Below are 24,562 nucleotides of genomic sequence, written 5' to 3'. Positions count from 1 at the left end.
AGGAATACACAAAGTATGATAGTCTCTATGCGGTATCTGTTTCCCACAAGAAATACAATTATTCACTTTTTCTGACATCCGGTAAACCACTGAGGCAAGAAAAACTAAAATATTCCCCAACGGGTACTTAGCCAACTTTGACTCGGTCTGAAACTCCGAAATCGAAAAATTTCAGAACGCCAACCGGCACTTGCAATGCTGCTTCTGCATCGGACCATGCGGCAAAAAAGACTGAGGATATGACGTCGGTCATGCGCATTTGTACCCTGACGTCCTGATGTCAGTCAAATGCGCCTTGACCGACGTCAGCCTTATACTTTGATATTCGGGCCGACCGAGGACAGCGGACTACCCAAGTGTAAGGACTGCAGCAATGTGAGATGAAGAACATCTGTTGTGGAGTATTCATATTTACTAAAGACCACATTACCTCAAGACAGATTCTCACAGGCCAACAACATGAACTTGAGATTCAGCGTAAATTAAATCAACTATCAGACCATAGCATGTTACGGGAGCCCCTTGATGACCCCCCCCCCAAAAAAAGTGTCCTTTTATTAAATACACTGAATGAGCTTCATATACACACAAACTCCTTCATTCTGGGAGACTGACTACTCAGCGATAAAACTGCAAGATCTAGACCTAAAAAGGTAGGCTACACAAAAATTCATTTCCTGGATCAAGCAGTCCACTAGAGATCAAAATGTTCTTGACCTGGTCCTTACAAATGTAGCAGCTATATACTCTACTCCACAGGTATACCACTCCCTAGTCACATCTAACTGGAAACCTCTTCAAAAATCCCTAAACTGACTTAAGAAAATATCACAATATTCATAGACTTCAGACAAACTTCCTACAATTCTGTGATGAAGTCTCCCAAGGTCAAACTTAAATGCACTCCCCAAAATGTAGACGCAGCTAGAAGTTATGAAAACAAATTCTGCACACAACTATAAAACTGTATAAACTTGTCAGTCCCTAACAAACCTAAACAAAATGGGAAAATCCAGCCTGGTGATCCACATGCATAAATAGGCAACCCAACAACATTTGATTTTTTTTTAACTGCAGTAGAGTTCTTAACACAACTGACAAATTTCAGTAGAATAATGGGGAAAAGTATATTAGAATAATGCCGTTTCACAGATATGAGACTGAAATGCACCATGAGAGGAAACTTTTGAAAGTGAGCAATGAAATATATAGTTATGCACAATGAGCTGCAACTGATGTACATAAACGCACAGTGACACTTAAGTAAGGTATACAGTGAAAGAAGAAAGGTTGCAAAGTGGGGGGGGGGGGTGACAGTGGGAATGGAGAGAACAGTAGTTGGGCAATGTGACTGGAGAAACTACACTGGCATTTAGAGAGCCTCTGCAGATATGTTTTTAGCTGTGAACAGAAGTTTGGTGAGAGGATGTTTCTTTAAGATGACTGGGATAGTTTCCCAATCTTTACGGCCTAGTAAATAGCAACAGTGATCTGTGCAATAGAGTTCTGTTGGAAGGGACTGTAATGCAGCTGCTGGATGGTCAAGATTTTGGAGGTTGCAGGGTGGAGATTTTCTTATTAATTTGCCTGCTAATAGGGATGAAGTCCGACTGCAGAGTTGTTTGAAATACTGAGGTAAAACAGCACACAGCCATTTGCTTGATTTTGGGAGCCATTTTGCTTTCTGTAGAATTTTGCAGAGCTGATCCTGTTTTGGACAGTGTGTAATAAACCTACACATTTTATAGGTAAGTGAATAAATGCAGGGCTTCTTTTGAAGGTGTATACTAACAGAAAGGTTATATTCTAGTTGTGACAGCAGGATTCCTTTTCCTATACCTATTCTGGAAGCCTCCAAGAGGAAGGAAATGCTTTTGCAAGCCCAGAAGAATAGTGGGTGAATTTTCTTCCATGTCTATATGGGGGATAGGTTGAGTGATAGGAATGGTATTTAAATGGCATGGTGTCTTCAATGCAGCATTGTGATACATGGTTTGTAATGATGTGAAAGTTTTGCTTAGGCTCCTGTGAGCATAGTTTTTGTTTTGGATCAATTAAATAACATTTATTGATGATCCAGTCAATTAGACAGGAAATTAAACTGCAGTTTGTTCTGTAACACTGAGAGAATGACTTGAACAGAATATGACCATACCATCAGCATATGAGTGGAATGTGAGGAAGATTTAAGGACAGTTTCTTAATATAGAAGGGTAGGGTGAATATGATCCTTGTGGGACAGCTTAAGTCTAGATGAGAAAGATCATGGAATAGATTTACACTGAAGTGAAGGTAGGGTATATGTTACATGATCAAAGCCTTAGGTTATCGAATACCTAAAGGTCGATCACTAAATGTCACTCTGAAAATCTTGAACGGCCGTTTCCACACAGGGGAAACAAGTCATTTGGCAGTTACACTGATTTTGCCCTTTTTACAATGTACAGCAATCTCTGAGTTGGTATATTTAGTTAGGGGGTGAGGTGAGGGGCAACCCCCCCCCCCATGTGATTTACGCTTCCAACTTTATTTTATTATTTTTTTTTTAATTTGGCCAATGGCATGGTTTCCCTGTGTGGAAACGTCAGTTTGCAATTTTCAGAGTTCGACATTTAGTGATCAACCTTTAGGTATTCGATAACCTAAGGTTTCGATCATGTAATATAGACCCAGTGAAGGTATGATGAATAAACTTGGAACATGACAGTGCTTTAGACCTAATGTCTGTAGCAAGAAGTTAGTTTGCCAGCACATTGTTCTCTACTAGATCAAATGCCTTTATACAGTATAAATGAAGATGGTACCAGTAAGCTTTTCTTTATCCATTGGAGAATTTCATCTGTCAGATACCATAGTGCTGCTATGACCTGCCCAGAATCCATGCCATTTGCTAGAGAAAAGATTGCAAGTGGATATGTACTGTGCAGTTTGGTTATACAAGATTTTTTCTAGTGTTCTTGTATCATAGTTTAAACTTGAAATAAGTCTACATGAAGCCAAATCTGAAGGGTCTTCCCCCTTTGGGTAATAATGGCCTCCCATAGCTTTCTTCCAAGAAGTGGTACTGCCCCATCTTTTAAAACATTAAAACAAAAAGATCTTTACTTTTTTTTTTTTTTTTTTTTTTTTTTACTTCTAACTTCACAGGAATACCATCTGTGAGACTTCCCTTCTGAATGATTATACATCAGTTTAAGTCTTCTGTAAATATTTCAGTTTGTGATTTTTCTTGGTTTCCAATTCCTCTGCTTTACACACATTTTCATAAAATTTCCAAAATAAACAACCCTTCTATAGGATTTCTGGATATGTTTCTTGTCAGAAGTCTCCCAAATTTGACTACAACACTTCACTTTCTGTTGCTTAAGCCATTGTGCTAAATGTTTTTGCACTCTAGCATTATCAAAAAAAATATCTGCTCAATAGAAACCTCTCCAAATATATATTACCGAAATTCTCCTTTTATCTTCCCTTTAGAACTCTGCAGTTACACTCCTTTTATTCTGCAATATCCATCTTCTTCAATTTTAGTCAACCGCCTCTAAGTAATTGCTCTTCCTTTGCCATATATTTCTTATTTCTATTACTCTCCACTGTCATTTTATCTCAACCACTAGCTATCCCCCCTCTGAAGTAATTTCTATAAAAGAAAGGCACCTTTGAGGAACACTTTCAAAATCTTCAAGAACAGCCAAGCGAACATCATCCCTACCAACATAATTAGATATGGCTACTAGCTGTACCGTGATCAGAAAAACTAGAGCCCGAATCAAAACTTGGAAAGAAAATCCAAAATTGACTAAGGTAGCAGTAAAAAGGATCAAATCCTTGAGAGCCCACCCACACCAGAAAGGACTCTGACTTGAAAACACTTTCTTAGTATACAGCTTCTAGGATGAGGACAGAATATGCACAAAACTTGTCTGATGGCTTGTGACTCCCGACCAAAGGAACTGGAGAAACCATACAGTTAACTTGAGGGACTGCAGGTTGGGAGGGTCAAGACTCACTGGATGAGATGAGATGCAGAGTGGGATCCAGAATCCAAGGAGGATATCTCAGAAGAAGCCACAGAAAAGGGAACCACATCTGAAGAGACTAGAAGGGAGCTAAGACTATCAATGTTGCTCTGCAAGAGGCTGCCTTCTGAAGTAGCTTTATTGTCAGGGTTATTGAAGAATACGTGTACAGGAGACCACAGGAGCTACGTGTACAGACTAGCATCTCTGGATGACTGCCCCTGAGGAGGGATTACTAAGTCATAATAACTGCTGCATTTGATGTTGGAGGAGGAAGCAAAAAGGTCACAACACGGAGTGCCCAATACCAAAAAGGCCACTTGAGAGGAAGAATATTCCTGCTCAAACTGTCAGAATGATGGACTTCCTCAGGATGTGCACTGCAACCAGAAGCCATTGAGATGAGGCTACCCACTGCCAAACCCTCATCGCCTCTCAACAAAGAAGATAATAATGTGTTGCCCCCGTTTGTTCAGATACTAGACTATGGACATTTTTGTCTGGACTGAAATCACACCATTGGGGAGGACATCCTGAAAAGCTTGCACTGTAAGGAAGACAGCTGACATACCCAGGATACTGATGTGACCTTTGCAGAAAACCAGGACCCTTGAACTGTCCCCTTCCATTCAAAATGCCCCCCCCCCCAAAAAAAAAATAAAATAAAGGAAGCATCAGTGGTGAGTGTGGCCAATGGATGGGGGAAGAACAATCTCCTGTTGGTCACTAAGGGTGACTAACCACCACCAAATCTGATCACGACACCTATGTCAACTTGAAAGGAAAGTGCATTGGATGAGTCAAAGATGACTGCACTGCAAGAACCAATTGCACAGCCCTCTTGTGGTACTTTGCTAAGGGAGTCAACCTTATCAAAACTGCCATGTGGCCCAAGAGTTTCAAAACCGCACGAGCTGTTGGTTTCGCAAGAACCAACACAAGTACTGCCTGTATTGAAGGCCAATTACTCTAGAGCTTTGCAATTTGGGAGATGGCATCCAAGTGGTAGCCTATAAACTCCAATGTCTGTACAGGTTGAGGACTTCAGTTTTGATAACAGTTATCCCCCAAAAGGCTACACAAATGGAATATGGTGTCCTTGGGCAGTGACTACAGAAGCGCTCATATGAGCAGCAAGAAGCCAAACATCTAGGTATGGAAACACCTGAAATTCCTGCAGCCAGAGCCAGGCTGCCACTACTGCCATGCACTTGATAAACACCCAGACAGTGGTGGGTAGTCTAAATGGTAGGACTCAAATGATAATGATTGGCCCCCCAACCACAAGTGCAGGGACCTCCTGGTATGTCCATCTTGATATATGCGTCCCTGAGATCTATCAACCACATCCAATTGTCCTTCCTCAGGGGACAAATGGACTGCACCATGACCATCCAGAATTGTCTTTCACATTGCAGTGCCTACATTTTTTAAAACTCAACAAGGAGAAAGAGAAGGGAGAAAGAAAAAAAACAGGAGCCCCTATTTCCATTAGTATCCCCATTACACAAAAATAACTGAAAATATACTTTATAACATGCAAAGAAAAATGTGCACCATCAAAATTGTACTATTAAGAAAAAAATTGTTTTACTTGCAGTTAACCCCCCCCCCCAAGTATTTTCTGATTGACAAAGTAGGGCATATGCTTTAGAGTCCCCTACAAGTTTAAAAGTCCAAGACCAATATTTCCAGATTCTCTTGATCTATTTCTGTTCATCTCTCTCTCCCAAATCCTGTCTCTGCTTCATTTCAGACCTACTCTCAATTCTTTATAGTCAGCTTTTGTGCTGTTCTTCCTCTCTCAACCATTTTTCATTGAAACACTGGAAAAGGTTTCATTGGCACAGTCTGTTTTTTATTACCAGAACAAGCAGCACAATCTTCTGTTTCACAGCTTGCTTTTTGTTGGACAAACGTTTGTATTTCTTTCTTAGCATGTACTTCAAAAAATGACTTTCATGGGAAAATTTTTTGAAGAGAGCTGGGTTCAGCAGTTTGAATCTCACAACTACTTCTCAACACTCCCTGAATAATGGAATAAATTTACTCTTCTGCCTGGCGTACAAGTAGTCATTCACACAATTTTCTCAGAATCAACTCTTTCTGCTGGTAAGACTTGTTCTCTCACACCCAGGACTGGAGCATACACACGATGTGCCCATTCAATTAATTCCTGTAGTGGAATACCAGTCCAGTTGCTTATTTGTGCTTTCATAAAATTAATACAGTCCGTTCCTTCCGGCTTCTCAGGTGCAGCAGAAAATCTCTCTACATGCTCTGTCCTATAATTCTATTTTTTTTAAACATTTCTTCTTATGCAGTCTCATTCATCCAGTCTTTTCTTCATTTCAACCTCTGAGTTTTGCAATTTTATCACCTTATCTGAATATCCATTTAAAGATTCTTCCATTTTTCCCAGCCTTTATTGTTTAAGTCTATATACTCCATCAGTGTTTCATTTATTTTAGTCAGGTCTGTGCAGTCACCTTATACTTTCCTCTAGGTTGCTTGAAGTCATGTCTGAAGCTTGCACTGTTTTTTGCTTAACAGCTACAGTATTCTTCCCAGTAGTGTTTTTTGTCGCAATTTGTAGCAGATTTTCCTTCAGATCTTCTTTCTTTTCCTGGCAGTGCATCTACTATCTAGTTACTGAAATTTACACAGAAATCCAGGTCCACTGGCTTTCTCTGCTAAGTTTCTGTTTTCACACTGGGAGAGCTAGAATTAAGCTGTTACTCAATGCGCAGCGATCTTGGAAATGCCAGAAATTTGTCTGTTTTATGAAGGTGTTCAATTTGCTCAAGTCTAAAATCGGGCTAAGGCTCTTGTTCTTTTTTGGCACCAAAATGAACCTAGAGTGGACTCTGGATCATTGTTGGCCTGGTGGGACGTCTTGGGTGACTCAATTTGCCAGAAGCTTCTGAATCTCTACCGCTGCCTGTCTCTAACAGGGTGGAATGTCTAGGAGACATCTGTAACAAACTTGGAATTTATAAACAGGGAATGGTATAGCCTCTGGATATGACTCAACACCCATGTGTCCAAGGTGATGGACAAGCTTAAGAGCCAAAGTGACCCCCCCCCCCCAACTGCTTCCAGAGAAGTCAGGCAACCACCTCAGGATTGCTGGAAGGGCCCGCCCTGATTTTGTGGACCACCACTGCACAGCTGGCAGTACCCATTATGGCTCCCCCTTGTCACAGATGGAACCCTCAAAAGCAGCATCCTGGGAAGGCTGCTGTGATTTTCTGATGAGAGATTTGCTCCTCCTGGTTCCTTGATAAGGTTCACTGAGAGCTAGCAAAACGCACACTGACGGCAGACAATGTCTTCCCATTTTGCTCATTCCTAAGTGTGTCTTTAATCTTTGTCCCAAAGTAGTAACACCCATATAAAGGTGCGTTAAATAAAGGAAGTCTCGAAGTAGTCTGAAATTGCACAGCTGCATTCAAGCATGGCAATGCTGGTGCCAGCTTGGGGGGGGGGGTGCTCCATCAGCCGAATTTGAAATGAGCCTCATGGAGATGCTGGCAATAGACTAGAGTGGACAACAGTCTCCTGCATCCTCTGAACCTTCAGAGACTGATGTTTAACATTTCTAGACACTTCAGTCAAGACTGCAGTGTAGCCTTGTCAAGTGGAAAAAGTAGTTAAGTACCCTTAAAGAGAAGGTCAGAGGCATAAGAGTGCTTCCCTAGTCGGCCCACATCACAATACTCTTCAGCGGAAGGACTGAGGGACTCTCCTCAGAGATTTCCTTCTTTGTGACAGTTGCCACCAAAACTGCATCCACGGCCAGGCCCTTACTGCAGTGCAGCCGATCCTTGGGTTGAGCAAGAATTTTGTAAGGCTTCCTGGGGATGGGCTGCACTGTTTTGGGTTCCTTCATGCCATCCGAGACGCTAGATCTAGGAGCGCATCCAGAGGTAGGATCCAACCAGGGCGTAGATGGGCAACACTGAAGGCCTCCAAAAATACAAACTCCTCCGAAGGAGAGGTTTTGATGGTCCAAGCCCCTCTGCTGGTGAAGCTCAAAGACTGCCAAAGGATGCATCACCGTTAGGATGACTTATGGAACTCCTCACCCTCCTCGAGGTTAGTATCCTTGGCAAGGGACTCCTTGGGGGTGTCCAGGTGCTTCCTTTCACACCACCTCTTGCCTGACACTTCCCCAACTGCATTAAATCTGGAGGAGAGAAGGAAGAGGAAGGGACCACAGCTGAAAGGAAAATTGATGACTGGTCACAGGTACAGATAAGGGTGGGGGGAGACACCTTCTGAAGACCAACCCATCTCCTTAATGGAGAACATCCTCTCCATACTGTATAAGGTAGGGGGCAAGAAGCTGGCAGCCAGGAGCCTCAAATCCCAGGATCAAAAGAAAAATCCGAGATGTGCCAAAACCCGGGGAAGCTACGCCCACCCCAGACGTAAAGACTGGAACCAAGCTGTCGAGGGCAGATACCCTGTGTGGGAAGGACAAACTCGAAGCAGGGATAATCGAACCTAACTCAAACACCTGCCTCAATGCAGCAGCATTGGGGTCCACTCAGCTCTGAAGTAGCCGGAGTTCAGGAGAGCAAGGTAGGAGTCAGAGTTGAACACAGCCAAGCCATAGGGTACGAGCCTGAAGGTGGAAACAGCTGGGTCTGAGGACCTCAGATCCAAAGGGCTCAAGGGAGGAAACCAGAGTGATTAAGCAGAAATTCTGGGGAGGGATCCCAGAGTCAGTGGAATAATACCTGATTGCATCTCAGCTTTCAAGGAGAACCTCATCGGCTGTTCCAGATCTGAAGCTTTGAAACTGCCCAGTGACCTCTATGACAGAGTGGGTGAAGCTACTGATGGGTGCCTGGAGGTTAGTTTGAATGGTGAAGGACCTGCAGGTCGAATCCAAGCTACAGAGACTCAGACCTGGGGAGGGGAAGAAGACTCTAGCAACAACTCTGGCAGAGTGGTAGGTAGAAGGGGGAAGCTGATGCAGCCCCTTTTACCAGGCAAGGACTTGGCACACAGAGCTTTAGAAGGAGATTTTACTCTAGGTTGGCACACAGAGCAATCAGGTCCAATGAGTCTGGGCTGACATTGGTGCTGCTGGGGCACCACCTAAAGGTCTTGAGACCAGGCACAGAGAGAACCTCCTATGGGCCATCTCATATACTTGGAGTCCTTGGGAGGACGGTAGTTCGTCAGAACGGTCTTTCAGAGCCAAGGGTTAAGGGCAGTCTCGGAAGAGACCTTTCAAAACCAGATTCACCCTCCTCGCATTGACAGCCATGGACCCAAACACCCCCACACAAACAGAACAGAAAGAATTGAGGTCAGCAGCCTTCAAGCAATAGATGCACTTAGTGTGCATCCTGCAAAGACAGCTTGTACCCATAAGCAACACATTTCTTAATACAGTTATTCATCACTTGAAGTAAAAACAAATAAGCAAAATTAACCCACGTTAAACTACACTTAAATAAAACATACCCTAACACTGATAAGGAAACGCAACATAGTAAGCAAAACCCTCTAAGGTGGGAAAAGCCCACCACTAACTAAAAACACACATTTTTACACAAACACTTACAAACCTATATAACCTATGATCTAACAATAACCTAACTATATTCCAAGGGGCAGAGGTAGAAAAATTAGACTGCAATGAAGAATTCACTCTCAAGTGGAGCTACAGATTGAGTTGCTGACTGGAATGGCAGCACACTATCTTGGGTATTCTCTGGGGAAGGGGGGGGGGGTGGGATTGTAAGTAGAGGAAGCAGAGCCCAGAGAGTTGAAATCTTGTGGATTTGTCTGGCGCTGGATCCAAATCTGATCCAATAACCTGCAGGCTGAAACCAGATGGAGAAGACATCAGATTTTCATGTTAATACTTGGGGGAAAATAAACAAAAAAACAGCCATTCTAATAAAGTTAATAACCTCCCATATCACACGACACATTCTGTACACAGGTTTCCACTTACAATGAATATCTGTTTGGTAAGGTGATGCTGCAAGTTGTTGCTTTTTCTCATCTCTACTTGAACCCATATTACTTTTTCCCAGACTTTTCACTTCAATAAGAACAGTCGAGAAACAAACTAAATACATTTTCAAAGCCACAAAGCCCCTTTAACTCACAGCAAATAAATGAAACCATGTACACTTTCCGAAAAGGAAGTTTACCCTCCAAAACAGAAGATAGCAGCCTGTTCTAAAGTTTGTGTACACCACAATAACCACATTTTAGGGCCAGAGTTCCCACCTACACAGACTGCCATCTGTTCTCATCTTATATCTATTAGCCTCTCATATGTGAAAACCAGCTTGCATGCTTTTAGTAAACTAAGTTTAAGCCTTAAGAAAAAATGCACAATCTTCCTTTAAAATGCATTAAAGGACAACTTTAAACCACAGACTCAAAAACATGTTTATTTCATCATGGTTTGGCGTTTCCTACATTTTAACAACACTCTGGGACTATTTCGAGCTTTTTAGATATTTTATATGCAATTTCTGACTCTGATCACATGGGGTCTGGCATTTTGAAATAATTCTGTTTAGTCTGCCTCTTAAGTATGCCAGAACGCATTGTCGCCACAAAATTGCATCAGATCTGCCAAGTTTTCAGTGCACTGATTTTTGGTTAAATTTTTTATCCTTGTTCAATGACTACTTCAAACACAAGCAGTCCAAATGCTACAGAACTGAAGAGTGCATTTTATTGCTCTTTCTTCTTAGAAATGCAAACTTCATTTCTTTTGTGAAGGCTGAAATCTAGTTCTTCAAGGTATCTCCCCTCCCCATTCACACCTACCTTCCCTAGCTGTCAAAGGGCTAAGGGTAATTTGACCCATTATCTGCATGTGATTGACCGCTCACAGCAGGTGAGCAGACTAATGTACTGTTTTCTTTACAGCCTTTTCTTCCGTACAGTGGGAGACTTTGTTGCACTCCTCCTGTCAAATTTAGAACCAAGTTCCATAGCACTGGGAATAATCACTGTTTTGCAAAGCATCAAACTCCCACTTATTTTTCCTTCCTGTTTGGTTAAATAGCTAACAAATGATGCACTATAAACACAAAATATTTCACAGACTTGCATGACAGCACCCACATGCTTTTTTAAAGTGGTAATTTAAGAAAATTACAGTATTGCATACTTCTTGTAATCTAATGTAGTGTTGTTGTTTAACTGTGACAGACATCTGCTTCTTATGTCTATGCATGGTCATTGCAAATGTATGCTCTTAGATTTTGCAGCTGTTACTGTGCTTCTGCCTGTACTTTATCACATATCGGTAGGGCTCTTCAGAAAAGTGAGATTACAGTTTGACATTTTTGGTAGGTTAAGAGTGGGCTGGGCAAGGCAACTCTGACATCACAATGTGGGAGGTCCACTAGTTCTTCTATACAGCATGCAAATCAGGCAGGGATTACATCACTTTGGGGGAGGAAACATCCTGGTAGCTAGATTAAGAGCTCTGGCAGATGTGACATCATTTCAGAGCCAACTAGAGGTTTTGCAACTTGGTTTTCAAAGTGAAAGTAAAACAGTACGGAAAGGTCAGAAGCCTAACAGGGAAAACAGTTGAGTGGATTAGTTTTTAAAGCTCCAATAACAAACCCGTTTGATAAGGTAGCAAAAATAAAAAAGACTAATAAAACTTCAAAGGTGCCAATATGAGCAAGTAGCTACTAGTATGGTCATCCCTTATGGTTCAGGTGAACGTGCATTGAGGGACATTAGAAAAATAATTGGCATATACTCAAAGGAAACTGATATTTTTCACACATCTGGTGAAACACCAAGCTTTATATACAAAGCTGGGTGAAATTTTAAATATTTGACAAAGCACACTTTCCTTAAGATTATGTTCAAAGGAATTACTAAATGTGGTAGTTGCAATCAATGCCCCTACATCTTAGATAGCAATGTGGCCTTGATAGCTGGGCATAGTAGGGGCATTCCTCTACATAAGGTAATTGTAACACGAGCGGTGTTATATATATATTTCGGTTTGCTAAACATGTTTATATTACTATAATGGCAAAACGGAAAGGGATTTTAAGACCAGAATATATGAACACTTTTATGCCATTAATAAGGGGAATGTAAATAATGCATTGTATAGGCACACACTAGCATATGAGGGAGATACAGGATTTAAGTTTGGCATTTTAGAAGTTGTCCCACATAATTTTAGAGGTGGTTGGTGGGAGCTTCAGGTTGACCTTAAGAGAGTTTTATTGGATTATTAAATTAAATGCCACTGTTGAACCAGGGTTAAACAACCATATTTCCCTGGTTCCTGTTCTAAGAAAAAGAGCTTTAAACATCTGAATTTTATTGTATTTTGTATATGTTTAATAATGTAACATTTAACATTTTCTAAAGTTTTTTGTGTGTATTTTTAAAGTGCAAAGGTTTTTAGTCTTTTAGTGTCCAAGTCTTTAAAATTGTGGAAGAATAATTGATAGCTCCATTGCACATAAAGGGTGTTGACTTGGAGCAATGTCATTTCTTCTGAGGAAGTCCCAGAGGTGTATACCAGGGGAAGAAAGTGCTTAACAAGGGACAGAGTGGAGTAACAAACTCTTTATGAGCATTTCGTTTCATGTGTTGGGCTTATGGTGTAGCTACTTGGTCAATATTAGCACCTTTGAAGTTTTATTAGTTTTTAAAGCTGCATGGGTGATTTTTCGAGGCTGTATCAACAAGCAGGGACTAAAAGAGATAGCAGGTTGAACAATATGCTTTAATATCCCATTGTTGTCCTTTAAAGTATTAAGGCTGTTGGAGAGGCAACTACTTGCATAGCCATTCACTAACAGTTTCAGCTATTTTCACTGAACTGGTTGCCATTTTTTTTTTATTGAACTTAATTATATTGTACTTTTCACATTTATTTATTATTTGTTGACCGGCTAGTCTAACTGGATATATGTCCATTTTCAGTATAGGCCCGGGGAGATAAGCTCCAAGAGAATTTAGTAACAAAAAATGCTAGTACAATACATTAACGAAGGATGGCAGCTCATTACATAACTATTTAACAAACGTGTCACATATATAATGAAAATTTCAACAAGACAAGGTCAGGTAAATAAAAAAACTAAATAAAAATCTAAAATTAAGAAAATATCAACTGTTCAAGGTCAGTTAAACATAGCAAGTCTAAAGTTGTCTATATTATCAAGGAAGACTGGAGTTAGTCTTGAGAGATTAGCAGGTAAACAGAACCCAGTAAATAAGAGAAACTTAATCAGGTTTAGAACAGGGGCATAACCAGTGTGTTCTAAGGTAAAGTTGGTTTATTTTTGAAAAGTGAAAGAGGACAGTGATGCAAGTCCACTGGGAAGTAGGTTCCAGGATTTCCCAGCAGGATTACAGAATAGAGAGTCACCTGCCATGTTGTTGGATTTACATATACTGACAAGTAGTTTACTTGATGAATGTAAGGTATTAAGATTAAGATCACATTTCACTAAGTATATACTGTTCAGACTTAAAACTGCTTGCACCTGCAGACTCAGTCTCCAACTAAAAGCTTTTGCTGACGAAAAAAACAGCTAGTAACAAAAGCAACACAGAACCTTTGTAGATTTCACTCAGAACACACTTGGACCTCGCCAGGAGTACTTGCTTGCACCTTTTGTAATGAAGGTCCACCAATAAAGGGCTGGTTGAAGTATCCAAAAGCAGTTACATCTCAGGGGATTCCCTCTATTCCCATACTAGTGCAAAATGTGGAACGCCCCCCCACACACACACATGAAATAGAAGTTATGTACCTACCATAAAGTTCCATGTTAGTTGTCTTCTTCTCGCCTTCTTTCTTGCTGGATGGGTTCGGAGCCGATCCTCGGCTCCGACTCGGCCACTCTAAAAGCTCGAGAGTTGGTTCCACCGGCACGAGGCTCCCCTTTTATCCCACAATGCTAGGCGGTAATACCTCAGATCTCGTTTGTAAGCTAGGCCCAGCCAGGAAAAAATCCAGAAACACTGGAAAGGGGAAACCCACCTCTATAAAATGACAGAAAGGTGACCTACAACCTGATGAGGGAATATATACATAATACAGTATATACATATATACAAATAGAGGTGGTAGGAAAAGAAGGTCACAATCAAACTCCTCTAGGTCTGTCCAGGCTAGGGGGAAGGAGGGTGGGGCCTTAAGAAAGAAGGCGAGAAGAAGACAACTAACATGGAACATTATGGTAGGTACATAACTTCTATATGTTAAGTTGTCTATCTCGCCTTCATTCTTGCTGGATGGGACCGCGTCCCTAGCACCTTGTCCCGGGTGGCCTATCGGAACAGACTCGAGTACAGTGGAACCAAAGTTAGCTCTGTGTCTAGAAGCTAAGTCCAACTTATAATGAGAAATGAAAGTGTGAAGAGTAGCCCATGTAGCTGCCGCACAAATCGTATCAATAGGCAGCCTGTCTTGGAAAGCTATAGAAGTAGCCAAAGCTCTAGTTGAATGAGCCTTAGGTTTGTTTGGTAACTTTTGATGCCTAATCTCATACACAAAAGAAATCAAGGATGTAAGCCATCTGGAGAGTGATACTTTCGAAACTGGAAGGCCCATTCTGCCTTCTGCATAAGAAACAAACAGTTGGTCAGCCTTTCTGATCTGTTTGGTCCTGTCTAAGTAATACCTTAATTGTCGATGAACATCTAGCCAATGTAATTTTTGTTCAGACCTGTTGGAATAGTTAGGAAAAAACACAGGAAGGTCAATGTTTTGATTTAGGTTTGCCGGAGAGGCTACTTTGGGTAAGAAGGATGGGTTGGTCCGTAAGGATACCCTATCCTTATGAAACAAAAGGTAAGGGGATCGACTACAGAGTGCATGAAGTTCAGAGACTCTTCTAGCTGAAGTAATGGCTACCAAAAAGAGTTTTCCAGGATAGCAATTTCATTGAACACGAAGCTGCAGGTTCAAAAGGGGGAAGAATCAAGGATGTGAGAGCTAAGTTAAGGTCCCAAGAAGGAGGAGGATTTCTAATAGGAGGCTTGAGAAGAAAAACTCCCTTCAAAAAGGCTTTGCAAAGTTTGTGAGACATGATGGCAGAGTCTGAGATTCCAACATGAAAGTTAAATATAGCTGCCAATTGAACCTTAAGAGTAGAAGGAGACGAACCTGCGTGGAATAGTTCGGCTAAGAAATCAAGGACCGATTGAATGGAAGCAGTGAAAGGATCTATGTCCCTTCCCTGTGCCCAATAGGAGAAACGTTTCCACTTACTAAGATAAATCTTCCGAGTGGAAGATTTATGGGAAGCTATTAAAATATCTCGAACTGAGTGAGATATTGGAGGAAGCTTGGCTAGGGTTGGAATTGGAGGAACCAAGCAGTGAGGTTCAGAGAGGGGAGGGAGCGATGTAACTGACCCGACTGATGGGTCAAAAGATCTGGAACTGGGTCCAGATGCCAGGGTTGCTCCAACAGAAAACGGTGTAGAAAAGGGAACCAAACCTGTCGAGGCCAGTAAGGGGCAATGAGGATCAAGGAAGCTTTCTGAGCGATGACTTTCTGTATCACTTGAAATGAGTGGGAAGGGAGGAAAGGCATACAGAAGTCCCCGGGGCCAATCTTGGACTAGAGCGTCTCTGCTGGGATGGCCTGGTAGGGGAAAGAGGGTGAAATAATTTTTGCACTTGCTGTTTTGGGGAGTAGCAAAAAGGTCGCAGCAAGGCTGGCCCCACTTCAGAAAAACTTTTTCCAACACAGAATTTTTCAGAGACCACTCGTGAGGCATGAGAATAGCTCTGCTCAATTTGTCCGCAATGACATTGGACTTCCCGGGGATGTGCATTGCTATCAGAAACCGCTGAGAAGAAATCGCCCATTGCCACAGTCTGAGTGCCTCTCGACATAGGGGGTAGGATCTGGTTCTGCCTTGTTTGTTGATATACCACACTACAGACATGTTGTCCGTCTGAATTGCTATCGTTCCCATCTGAAGAGAGTCTTGAAGGGCCTGCAACGCTAAAAGCACTGCTCTCATCTCTAGAACATTTATATGCAAGTGGCGTTCGTAAGGTTGCCATATGCCCTGGACTGTCCTGCCCTGATAATGCCCCCCCCACCCGATCAGGGAGGCGTCCGTTGTCAGAGTAGCAACTGGAGGGGGAGGGACAAAGGGTCTTCCTAAGAAGAGCTGGGGGGATGAAATCCACCAAAGAAGGTGATTCCTGCATGCTTGCATTATCACAATGGTGTGGGACATCGGAAGTTGTTGGTATGACCATTGTGTGAACAGCATCCATTGTAAGATTCTCATGTGAAATCTGGCTAATAGAAGTAGAGGGATAGCAGCTGCCATTATCCCCAGTACTTTCAGGACCAATCTGACTTTGATTTTGTTGCTGTGGAAAAGAAGAGAGACTAGTTTGTGTATGTCTGCTATCCTTTGGTCTGTGAGTCTCGCTGACATGCTGACTGTGTCTAGATTTGCGCCTATGAAGGTAATAGCACGACAAGGCAACAAAACAGACTTTTCGCAATTTATTGAGATACCTAGCTTTCGAAATATGCAAAAAGTGTAGTCTCTGGCAAGTAGTAGAAGATGCTTGGTGGGAGCTGTAAGGAGCCAGTCGTCTAAGTATGGAAACACCTGGAATCCTTGACATCTCAGGTGAGAGGCGACCACTGCCATGCATTTGGTAAACACCCGGGGGGCTGTGGTGAGTCCAAAGGGCAGGGCTCTGAATTGAAAGTGACTGGTTCCCAGCCTGAAGCGGAGAAATCTCCTGGAGCGTCTGTTCATTTTTATATGATAGTACGCATCCTGGAGGTCTATAGAGCACATCCAGTTTTCCTTCCCCAATAGGGGTAGGATGGATAGCAACGTGACCATCCGAAATCATGTTTTCTTGACAGACTTGTTCAAGATGCTGAGATCCAAAATGGGCCTCCAGTCCCCTGTTTTCTTTGGAACCAAAAAGAATTTGGAGTAGATTCCGGATCCTAGCTGCTCTGCTGGAACTGGCTGAATGGCTCTTTTTGCAAGCAACTTTGATATTTCTAACGCTGCTTGCTCCCTTTGAGCGGGTGGAACATCTGGAAGGGACTTTTTTGATTGATTTGGAATACGAAAGAACGGAATGGAATAGCCTTCGGAAATGATGGACTGTACCCACTTGTCTTGAGTTAGAGATCGCCAGGCTTCTGGGTACAGTGATAGTCTTCCCCCGACTGCCTCCGAAGGTGGACAGTCGGGCAACACCTCAGGGATGTTGAAAGGGCTTATCAGAAAAGATTTCTCGATTGCCCTGGTTCTGTGGACCCCCCCTGCCTCTAGGGCGGCGTCTACCATTATTGTTCCCCCCCGCCTCTAGAGGGGAACCAATTCTGTGTGTCAGGCAAAGCCCCTTGAGATTGCTTGCGGAACCACATCTTTCCACTTTTCTGGCCCTTGGGGTAAGGCCTAGGAGGAGTAGAAAAACGGACTCCGACGGCAGAAAGTTTTGCCATCCGTCTCGCACCTTGTCAGGGTTTCTTTCACTTGATGACCAAAAAGGGACGATCCATCAAACGGGGAGTTAGTGAAAGATGTCTTAAAAGGGTCCGCAAAATTGCATAGCCGCATCCAGGCATGCCGGCGTAAGGCCACACCTGTACCTGCGGCTCTGCTCGCTCCATCAGCCGCATATGAAAGAAGGCGCATGGAGGAGTTAGCTATCGAATTGAGGGTAGCCAGCTGAGCATTCATCTTATCCTGAAAACCCGCAGCTGTTGGATCCTTTAACATCTCACTCGCTTCCTTGATCAAGTCTCTTTGAAGACGAGTGAAATGACAGAGGTAGTTCAGCGAACGCATTGAAAAGGTCGCTGACAAAAACATCCGCTTCCCGTACCTGTCCATAGACCTAGATTCCTTGTTAGGGGGATGGACAGGCACTGAAGGATCAGCTAGTTCCTTCTTAGTGGCAGCAGCTACCCACCATAGCATCCACAGAAACTCCTTTAGTCAAAAATTGTTTGTCTGCTGGTGCTGTAATAAACTTTGAATGTCTCCTGGGGGTGGGGTCCACAGAGTCAGGAGCCGTCCAAGCCTTTTTTGCTACCACCTGCATGAGGGAGTCAAAGGGGGGGGGGGGACACCCAGGAGGTGGAAGGGCGAGAGCCGAACGCCTCAAGATACACAGATTCATCCTCCGAAGGGTTGAGGGCTGGCCAATTCCCCCTCTGTTTTAAGATCCCCAGGATGTCTGCAAAGGAGACATCTTCAGAGGGGGAACGGGGGGAACCTTCAGAATCCTCTAAATCTGTGTCAGAGGTGACAGACTCAGGTGAGTCTATGTGCTTCCTCTTGCACTTTCTCTTCCTAGAGGGCTCTCCTGCCAATTCAGGAGAGGCCTCGGAAGAGGATGAGATCCCCACTGGGGATTCTTGAGGAGCTGGCTCTCTGCGGTCTGGGATGAGGGAGTGAGTAGAAATTACCTGAGGCACCAAGGAGGGAGGGGCGGACGGAGCCGAATGTGGAGTTGAACCAGGTTCCAACACACTCCGCATGACCTCGAAAGCAACCCTGTCAGGCAGAGCCAGAGGTCTCCGCTCCGAAAAGCTGAAAACCTCCCTCGGCACCGACAGTGATGGCTCCGAGGCCGATGTCGGAGCCGAACTCACCAGCGCCGAAGCACCGAGAGGGAGAGCAGGGTCGGACAAGGGTCCGATGCCACTCACCCCCTCGGAGCAGACGAGGGAAGTCCGGCGCCGAGATTCTTCCAATGAAGAAATCGGAGCAGACGACGGCGCCGAAGACAATTGTATCGGCTCCGACGCTGCCACAGTCTCGGGTCGAAATGCCCTGGCTCTGAACTCAAAGGAGTCGGAGGAGGAACATTTTGAGAAATAGGATTAAGCATCGACTGATGAGTCAGGCTCTGAAGCATTTGGGCCAGTGCCTCGGACTTAAGAAGTCGACTCACTACCCTCTGAAAGTCATGGTCCAAAAGTCTCGACGACCTAGAGGAGTGAGATCTATGGCTCCGTTCAGACAGCAAGGGAGATGCTGGAGCCGAATGAACGGAGCCAAGAGATGGTGACCTAGACCTTTTCCTAGTTGTCAGTTCCGATAATCTTATCGGAGCCGACTCAGTGATTTCCAATACCTCGGCTCCGGCCGGAGCCGAGGGAACCGAAGAAATAAGAGTTCGAGTCTCATCGGCTCCAGCTGGAGCCGATGTTGTAGCAGACTTCGAAGCCTTAGGTGTCGACTCAGAAGCTGGAGCAGACGACCTAGAAGGCTTGGAGGGTTTGCCCGAAGAAAGAGTCGGGGGACCCTCAGGTTTCAATAAGCCTCGTAAAATAAGCTTATTTTTTCTTTCCTGCAGGACTCTAGGGCTGAAGCCATGGCATACAGCACAAGAGTCCTGCAGGTGTAAAGGTCCCAGGCAGTACACACAAGAAGTGTGACCGTCTGTCAGAGACATTTTCTGACAGCACGAGTCACACTTCTTAAAGCCTGAGACCTTTGAATCCTTAGACATTTCCAAGAAATAATGTGTAATCACCACACAAGCACAAACACACCAATTACACTATCCACTAAAGTTTAAAACTAAAATTAAACTAATAAATTTAGTTTTTTTTTTTTTTTTTTTTTAATATCCCTATAAAAAACACATACACTCCACTACTAAGAGGGGATGGAAGGGCCCGAAGGCCTAAGGGAAGAACATATAAGTTCTTGTGGTAAAAAGGGTGGATAAACAGGAAGGAAAGGATAAAAATCCACTTAACTAAGGGAATTATGAGTAAAAACTAATTTAAAGGGGTTTAAATTAACTATTAGACTGTTCTAAATAGACTAACCTGAAGCCGGTTGGAACAACACACCTCGATCGCTGTAGCGGCAAACGAGATCTGAGGTATTACCGCCTAGCATTGTGGGATAAAAGGGGAGCCTCGAGCCGGTGGAACCAACTCTCGAGCTTTTAGAGTGGCCGAGTCGGAGCCGAGGATCGGCTCCGAACCCATCCAGCAAGAATGAAGGCGAGATAGACAACTTAACATAATAGGTTACAGTGAAACAAAATCAGCTTCAAAAATAAACTAAAATCCCTCAAGTCTTGGATATGTACTTGTTCTGACCCAATCTAACTCCTTCAAATTCACTGTCTAAAACATACTATAATTTTAAACGCATACAACTCCAAGTAATTCAAACTATACCATTGTTCTTGGGACTTTGTATCAAGTTATTCTTCTGATGAATATTATGCATAGCTCGTCTTGAATATTTCTGTATCTTTTGTTTGTACTACTTATACTAGTGTGTGACACTAATGACAATTTTAGCTTGTTTCTTTTCTAAAATCTTGTATATTGTTGGTAATATTGTATGGAACTTTTCTCCCCAGGCCTCTGCTGAAAATGGGCAACCTCGCCCAGTCAGACTTTACAGGTAAAACAAATGTAAAATAAAATAAATCTCCAGTTAAAATCAGGTGTTAATGGTGCAATAAAAAGCTAATAACTCTACAAATGCAAAAATATATAGCAAATCTAAAAATCTAGAAATCAAGGTTAAATATGAAAAGATTTTCCGAGGTCCAGCACCATCAGGAAACCTAAGGCTTCCCATGAACTCAGGCTAGCATCAGAAGGATAATTACAAATTAATCTCCACCTACATCAGGAAATTATGAAATAAACATCTAACACTGATATAAACTCATTCAATACGGTATAAATCCAAAAGCAGTTTTTAAGGGCAAAGGTACCAATAACGTAAATGCAAACACAAATACTTGAAAAATACACGTCCAGTACCACCATAGCTCTTCAATTTATAGTCTTTTATTCATCAGAGACATTTAAAACAGTGTTAGCGCTTTTGGGTTAGTTCCAAACCCTTCTTCGGACATATTCAGTAACATTGCTTAACAGTTTAAATAGCAAAAAAGGCGCCAAAAAATCTATTCACAATTCTTTAACCATTTCATGTTTGACCACTAGATGGTGGTATCTGCTTTGTTATTCCAATATCTTAATTTTATTACATATTAAAGCTATTGTATCTAATAAAATATACTTATAAAACATTTTTATATATTAATTCGTCTAAATTTCAAAAATCACGTATATTTCAGAATTCCACATGCTCTGAATATAAATATTAATACTAAATATTTAAAAAATACATTCAAATACTATTAAAACCAGTAATTACAATCCAATATATAATCACAAATATACATATATATATATATATATATATATATATATATATATATATGTATGTATAATTAAAAAAGAACTCTCATTCACGGATATATATAAAATAGTTATTTCATGATTATATTTATTCAATGTTTCAAGGGTCTGTCCTTTAAAAAGGGTTTTATAGAGATTCTTTCATTTAAGCCCTTGCCCTTATCCGATTGCATCCTGATTATCCATTTTATTTCCTGTTGCTCTGTATAATTCTTTATATTCCCAATTCTTTTACTTTTGTTGACTAGCGCTATTACCATGAACTTAAATTTATAGCTTAGGTCATGGTCTAATGTGTGTCTAGCTAAAGCATTGGTCTCATCTTCCCTATTAATGGCATAAACATGCTCTCTTACCCTTTCTCTTAAGGTTCGGTTGGTCTTACCTACATAGTAACTGGTACATTTGACACAGCTAGATAAATATATTAAATTCCTGGATTTACAATCTGCAAAGTATATATCCTACCATTATCTGGATGTATAAAGTTATTCAAACCTAGCATGTATTAACATTGGTTACAGTTTCTGCAAGGAAAAGTTCCTAGTCTATCTGTTATTTTCTTTCCTTTAGTCTCTTTATAGCATAATAGTCTTTTTAGAGACTTGCTATTGCTGTAGCTATATCTTGGTCGTTGGCCTACAATGGTACATTCAATTAATTCAATATGGTACTACCTACTCTGATCAAGTAGATATCAGAAATAGGGTTACATAACCAAATCCTAATGGCCGAAATGCCGAATGGCATTACCCAAGGCAAAAAAGGCTGAAAATGAAAATCCCAGTGAGATCACAGTAAAACAGTGACTGGTGTTTTCCTCCTTCCCCATTTTAGTGTGATCTCTGAGTAGCTATACATAATTAGCAGGACAGCCTGCCCCTCTACATAAAATGTGAGCAGATTTTTTCGGCAAAGGGTCTTTTGACCTTTTGTGGTAGACATAATGCTCTGACATTTGACTGTTTGGCATTACGAAAGTATTCCCACAAATATAATGGTAAACAAATTCACTGCTAATTTCACCCCAGAGGCATCTGCAACAAATCCACCTCGAAGGCCATGAAAGTAATGAGTGGGGTACCAGTGTTCCATGCTAGGACCATTTCTATTTTGCATACAATTATCTGATCTTCAACTCAAAAGGCAGCAAGCTCTGGTTAACCAGTTTTGCCAGCGACTGTAAACTGGGTCTTGTACTTGAATCCTCTTCTGATATACGAGGCTGCAACTCAAAAATTGACAGTGAACAGCTACTGAATAATTTCAACTCTGGTTCAGGATGGGGAAGCCAGTAACAGCTGTTCACTCCAATTCCCCTTCTGCCTTGGTCTTTCCAAAACAAGGGTCACTAATCAAACCTAGGTGCTCAAGGTCATAGGGCTTTATCCCTCTAAGCCACAGGGCCAAGGCTGAAAGTTTGATTTTTATGAACTAGACAAAAAACAATTTTGAAGACTGTAAAACCCAAATACTAACCAGTATTGTGCTGCACAAATGCAAAATCACAGAACTACTAGAAAGAGATGACAAAGTAAGGTCAATCAAACTGAATGACCAACTAGGTCATACACAGAGTAAAGCAAGAACATGCTTGACCCTCAGCAATAATACTATGGCTTTTGGAAGGCTTGTAGTTCAGCAAGTGTGGCTCTATGTAATCAAAGACTAAGATACCATACAGAACAGAAGCAAATAAAACACCCATCTGCAAACACAAAATGGTTCAAAGGTGCACTGTTGCTTAACTTACAGAAGTCAAATTACTACTGACAAGTGATTTCTGTCCCGTTTTAAACCATCTACATAGCTGTTCTTCTAAAACTGAATGAACAAATGAATGCCACAACAGAAAACAGTTTTCTGTTAATTAAAAAACTGAATCTAGATTAAATTTTGTGCAAGATGTGAACAAAATGAACAATGCTTTAAACAGTAAACACTAAAGCTCGGTAATAAATGACCATAACAAACTCACCTTCTCCAACCCAGCTGAGCTCAAGTTCAAAAGCTTTATCTTTAACTTCATCATGGACTACATAGATTCTATAAATAAAAGAAATCATCATCAGCTGCAAAGAAGAAATTAGATATTCTGCATACAAATATTACTTCCACTCTTAGCACAGCAAAAAACACATCTACTTAAAATGCAGAAGGATCTAAAATTAAATCTTAAGCCAGAAGCTCCTTATTACCCAAGAGAGGAAAAAATGTCATTCTAGGTGGATACCACATACTCCTCTCTCCCCTTGTGGCTCAAGGAAGAGAAGACAGTGCTGCAATAAAGAAAGCAGAGCAATCAACATGTTTTCTGGATACAAAAATCTTATGGAGATCACAGAAGAGGTGGCAAAATATTTTCAATTAGATTTACTGCAATTTTTGACTCATGAAACAATCATACCAAAATAAAATACATGTGTAACATTGTTTTATATATATATTTTTATATATATAAAATTACACACACATATACATATATATATATATATATATATATATATATATATATATATATATATATATATACACACACACACACACACACACACACACACACATTATATATAAGGAGAAGAGGGGGAAGGTATGCCCGAAGGCAGTTAAAGACCAGGACTGTGGTATTGAGGTTTGGAACTTTGAATGTTGGCAGTATGAGTGGCATAGGGAGAGAGCTAGCTGATATGATGGGAAGTATGAGTGGCATAGGGAGAGAGCTAGCTGATATGATGGACAGAAGGAAAGTTGGTATATTGTGTGTGCAAGAGACCAGATGGAAGAGGAGCAAGGCTAGGTGCATCGCAGGCAGGTTCAAATTGTTTTATCATGGTGTGGATGGGAGGAGAAATGGCATAGGGGTTATCCTGAAGGAACAGTATGTTAAGAGTGTTTTGGAGGTGAAAGAGTGTCAGATAGAGTGATGTTTATGAAGCTGGAAATTGATGGTGTAATGATGAATGTTGTTAGTGGATATGCTCCACAAGTTAGGTCTGTGATGGATGAGAAAGGAAAAATTTGGAGTGAGATGGATGAAGTGGTGATGACTGTACCAAAGGGTGAAAGACTGGTGATTGGAGCAGATTTCAATGGGCATGTTGGTGAAGGGAACAGAGGGGGATAAGTGATGGGTAGGTATGCAGATCATCAGATGGTAGTGGATTTTGCAAAAAGGAGGGACATGGCTGTGGTGAATACATATTTTAACAAGAGGGAGGAGCATAGGGTGGCATACAATAATGGAGGGAGATGCACACAGGTGGATTATATCTTATGTAGGAGGGCCAGTCTGAAGGAGATTGGAGACTGTAAA

At 41.8% G+C, this 24,562-nt stretch overlaps 1 protein-coding gene across 1 annotated transcript in view; it reads right to left on the bottom strand.

Moving 5' to 3' along the window:
* Window positions 1-24,562, bottom strand: part of PSMA3 (proteasome 20S subunit alpha 3) — a 496,948-nt gene that overhangs the window by 100,307 nt on the left and 372,079 nt on the right. The window contains exon 6 of the mRNA XM_044073576.1: window positions 23,228-23,295. Within this exon, the coding sequence (XP_043929511.1) occupies window positions 23,228-23,295 (68 nt within the window). The remainder of the gene's footprint in view (window positions 1-23,227; window positions 23,296-24,562) is intronic.

This window comes from Protopterus annectens, chromosome 6.part0, assembly GCF_019279795.1.
Source record: "Protopterus annectens isolate FY-2018-M chromosome 6.part0, PAN1.0, whole genome shotgun sequence".
NCBI lineage: Eukaryota > Metazoa > Chordata > Ceratodontiformes > Protopteridae > Protopterus > Protopterus annectens.
Note: the sequence above shows the minus strand (reverse complement) of the source record. Positions and strands in the feature narration are given on the sequence as shown.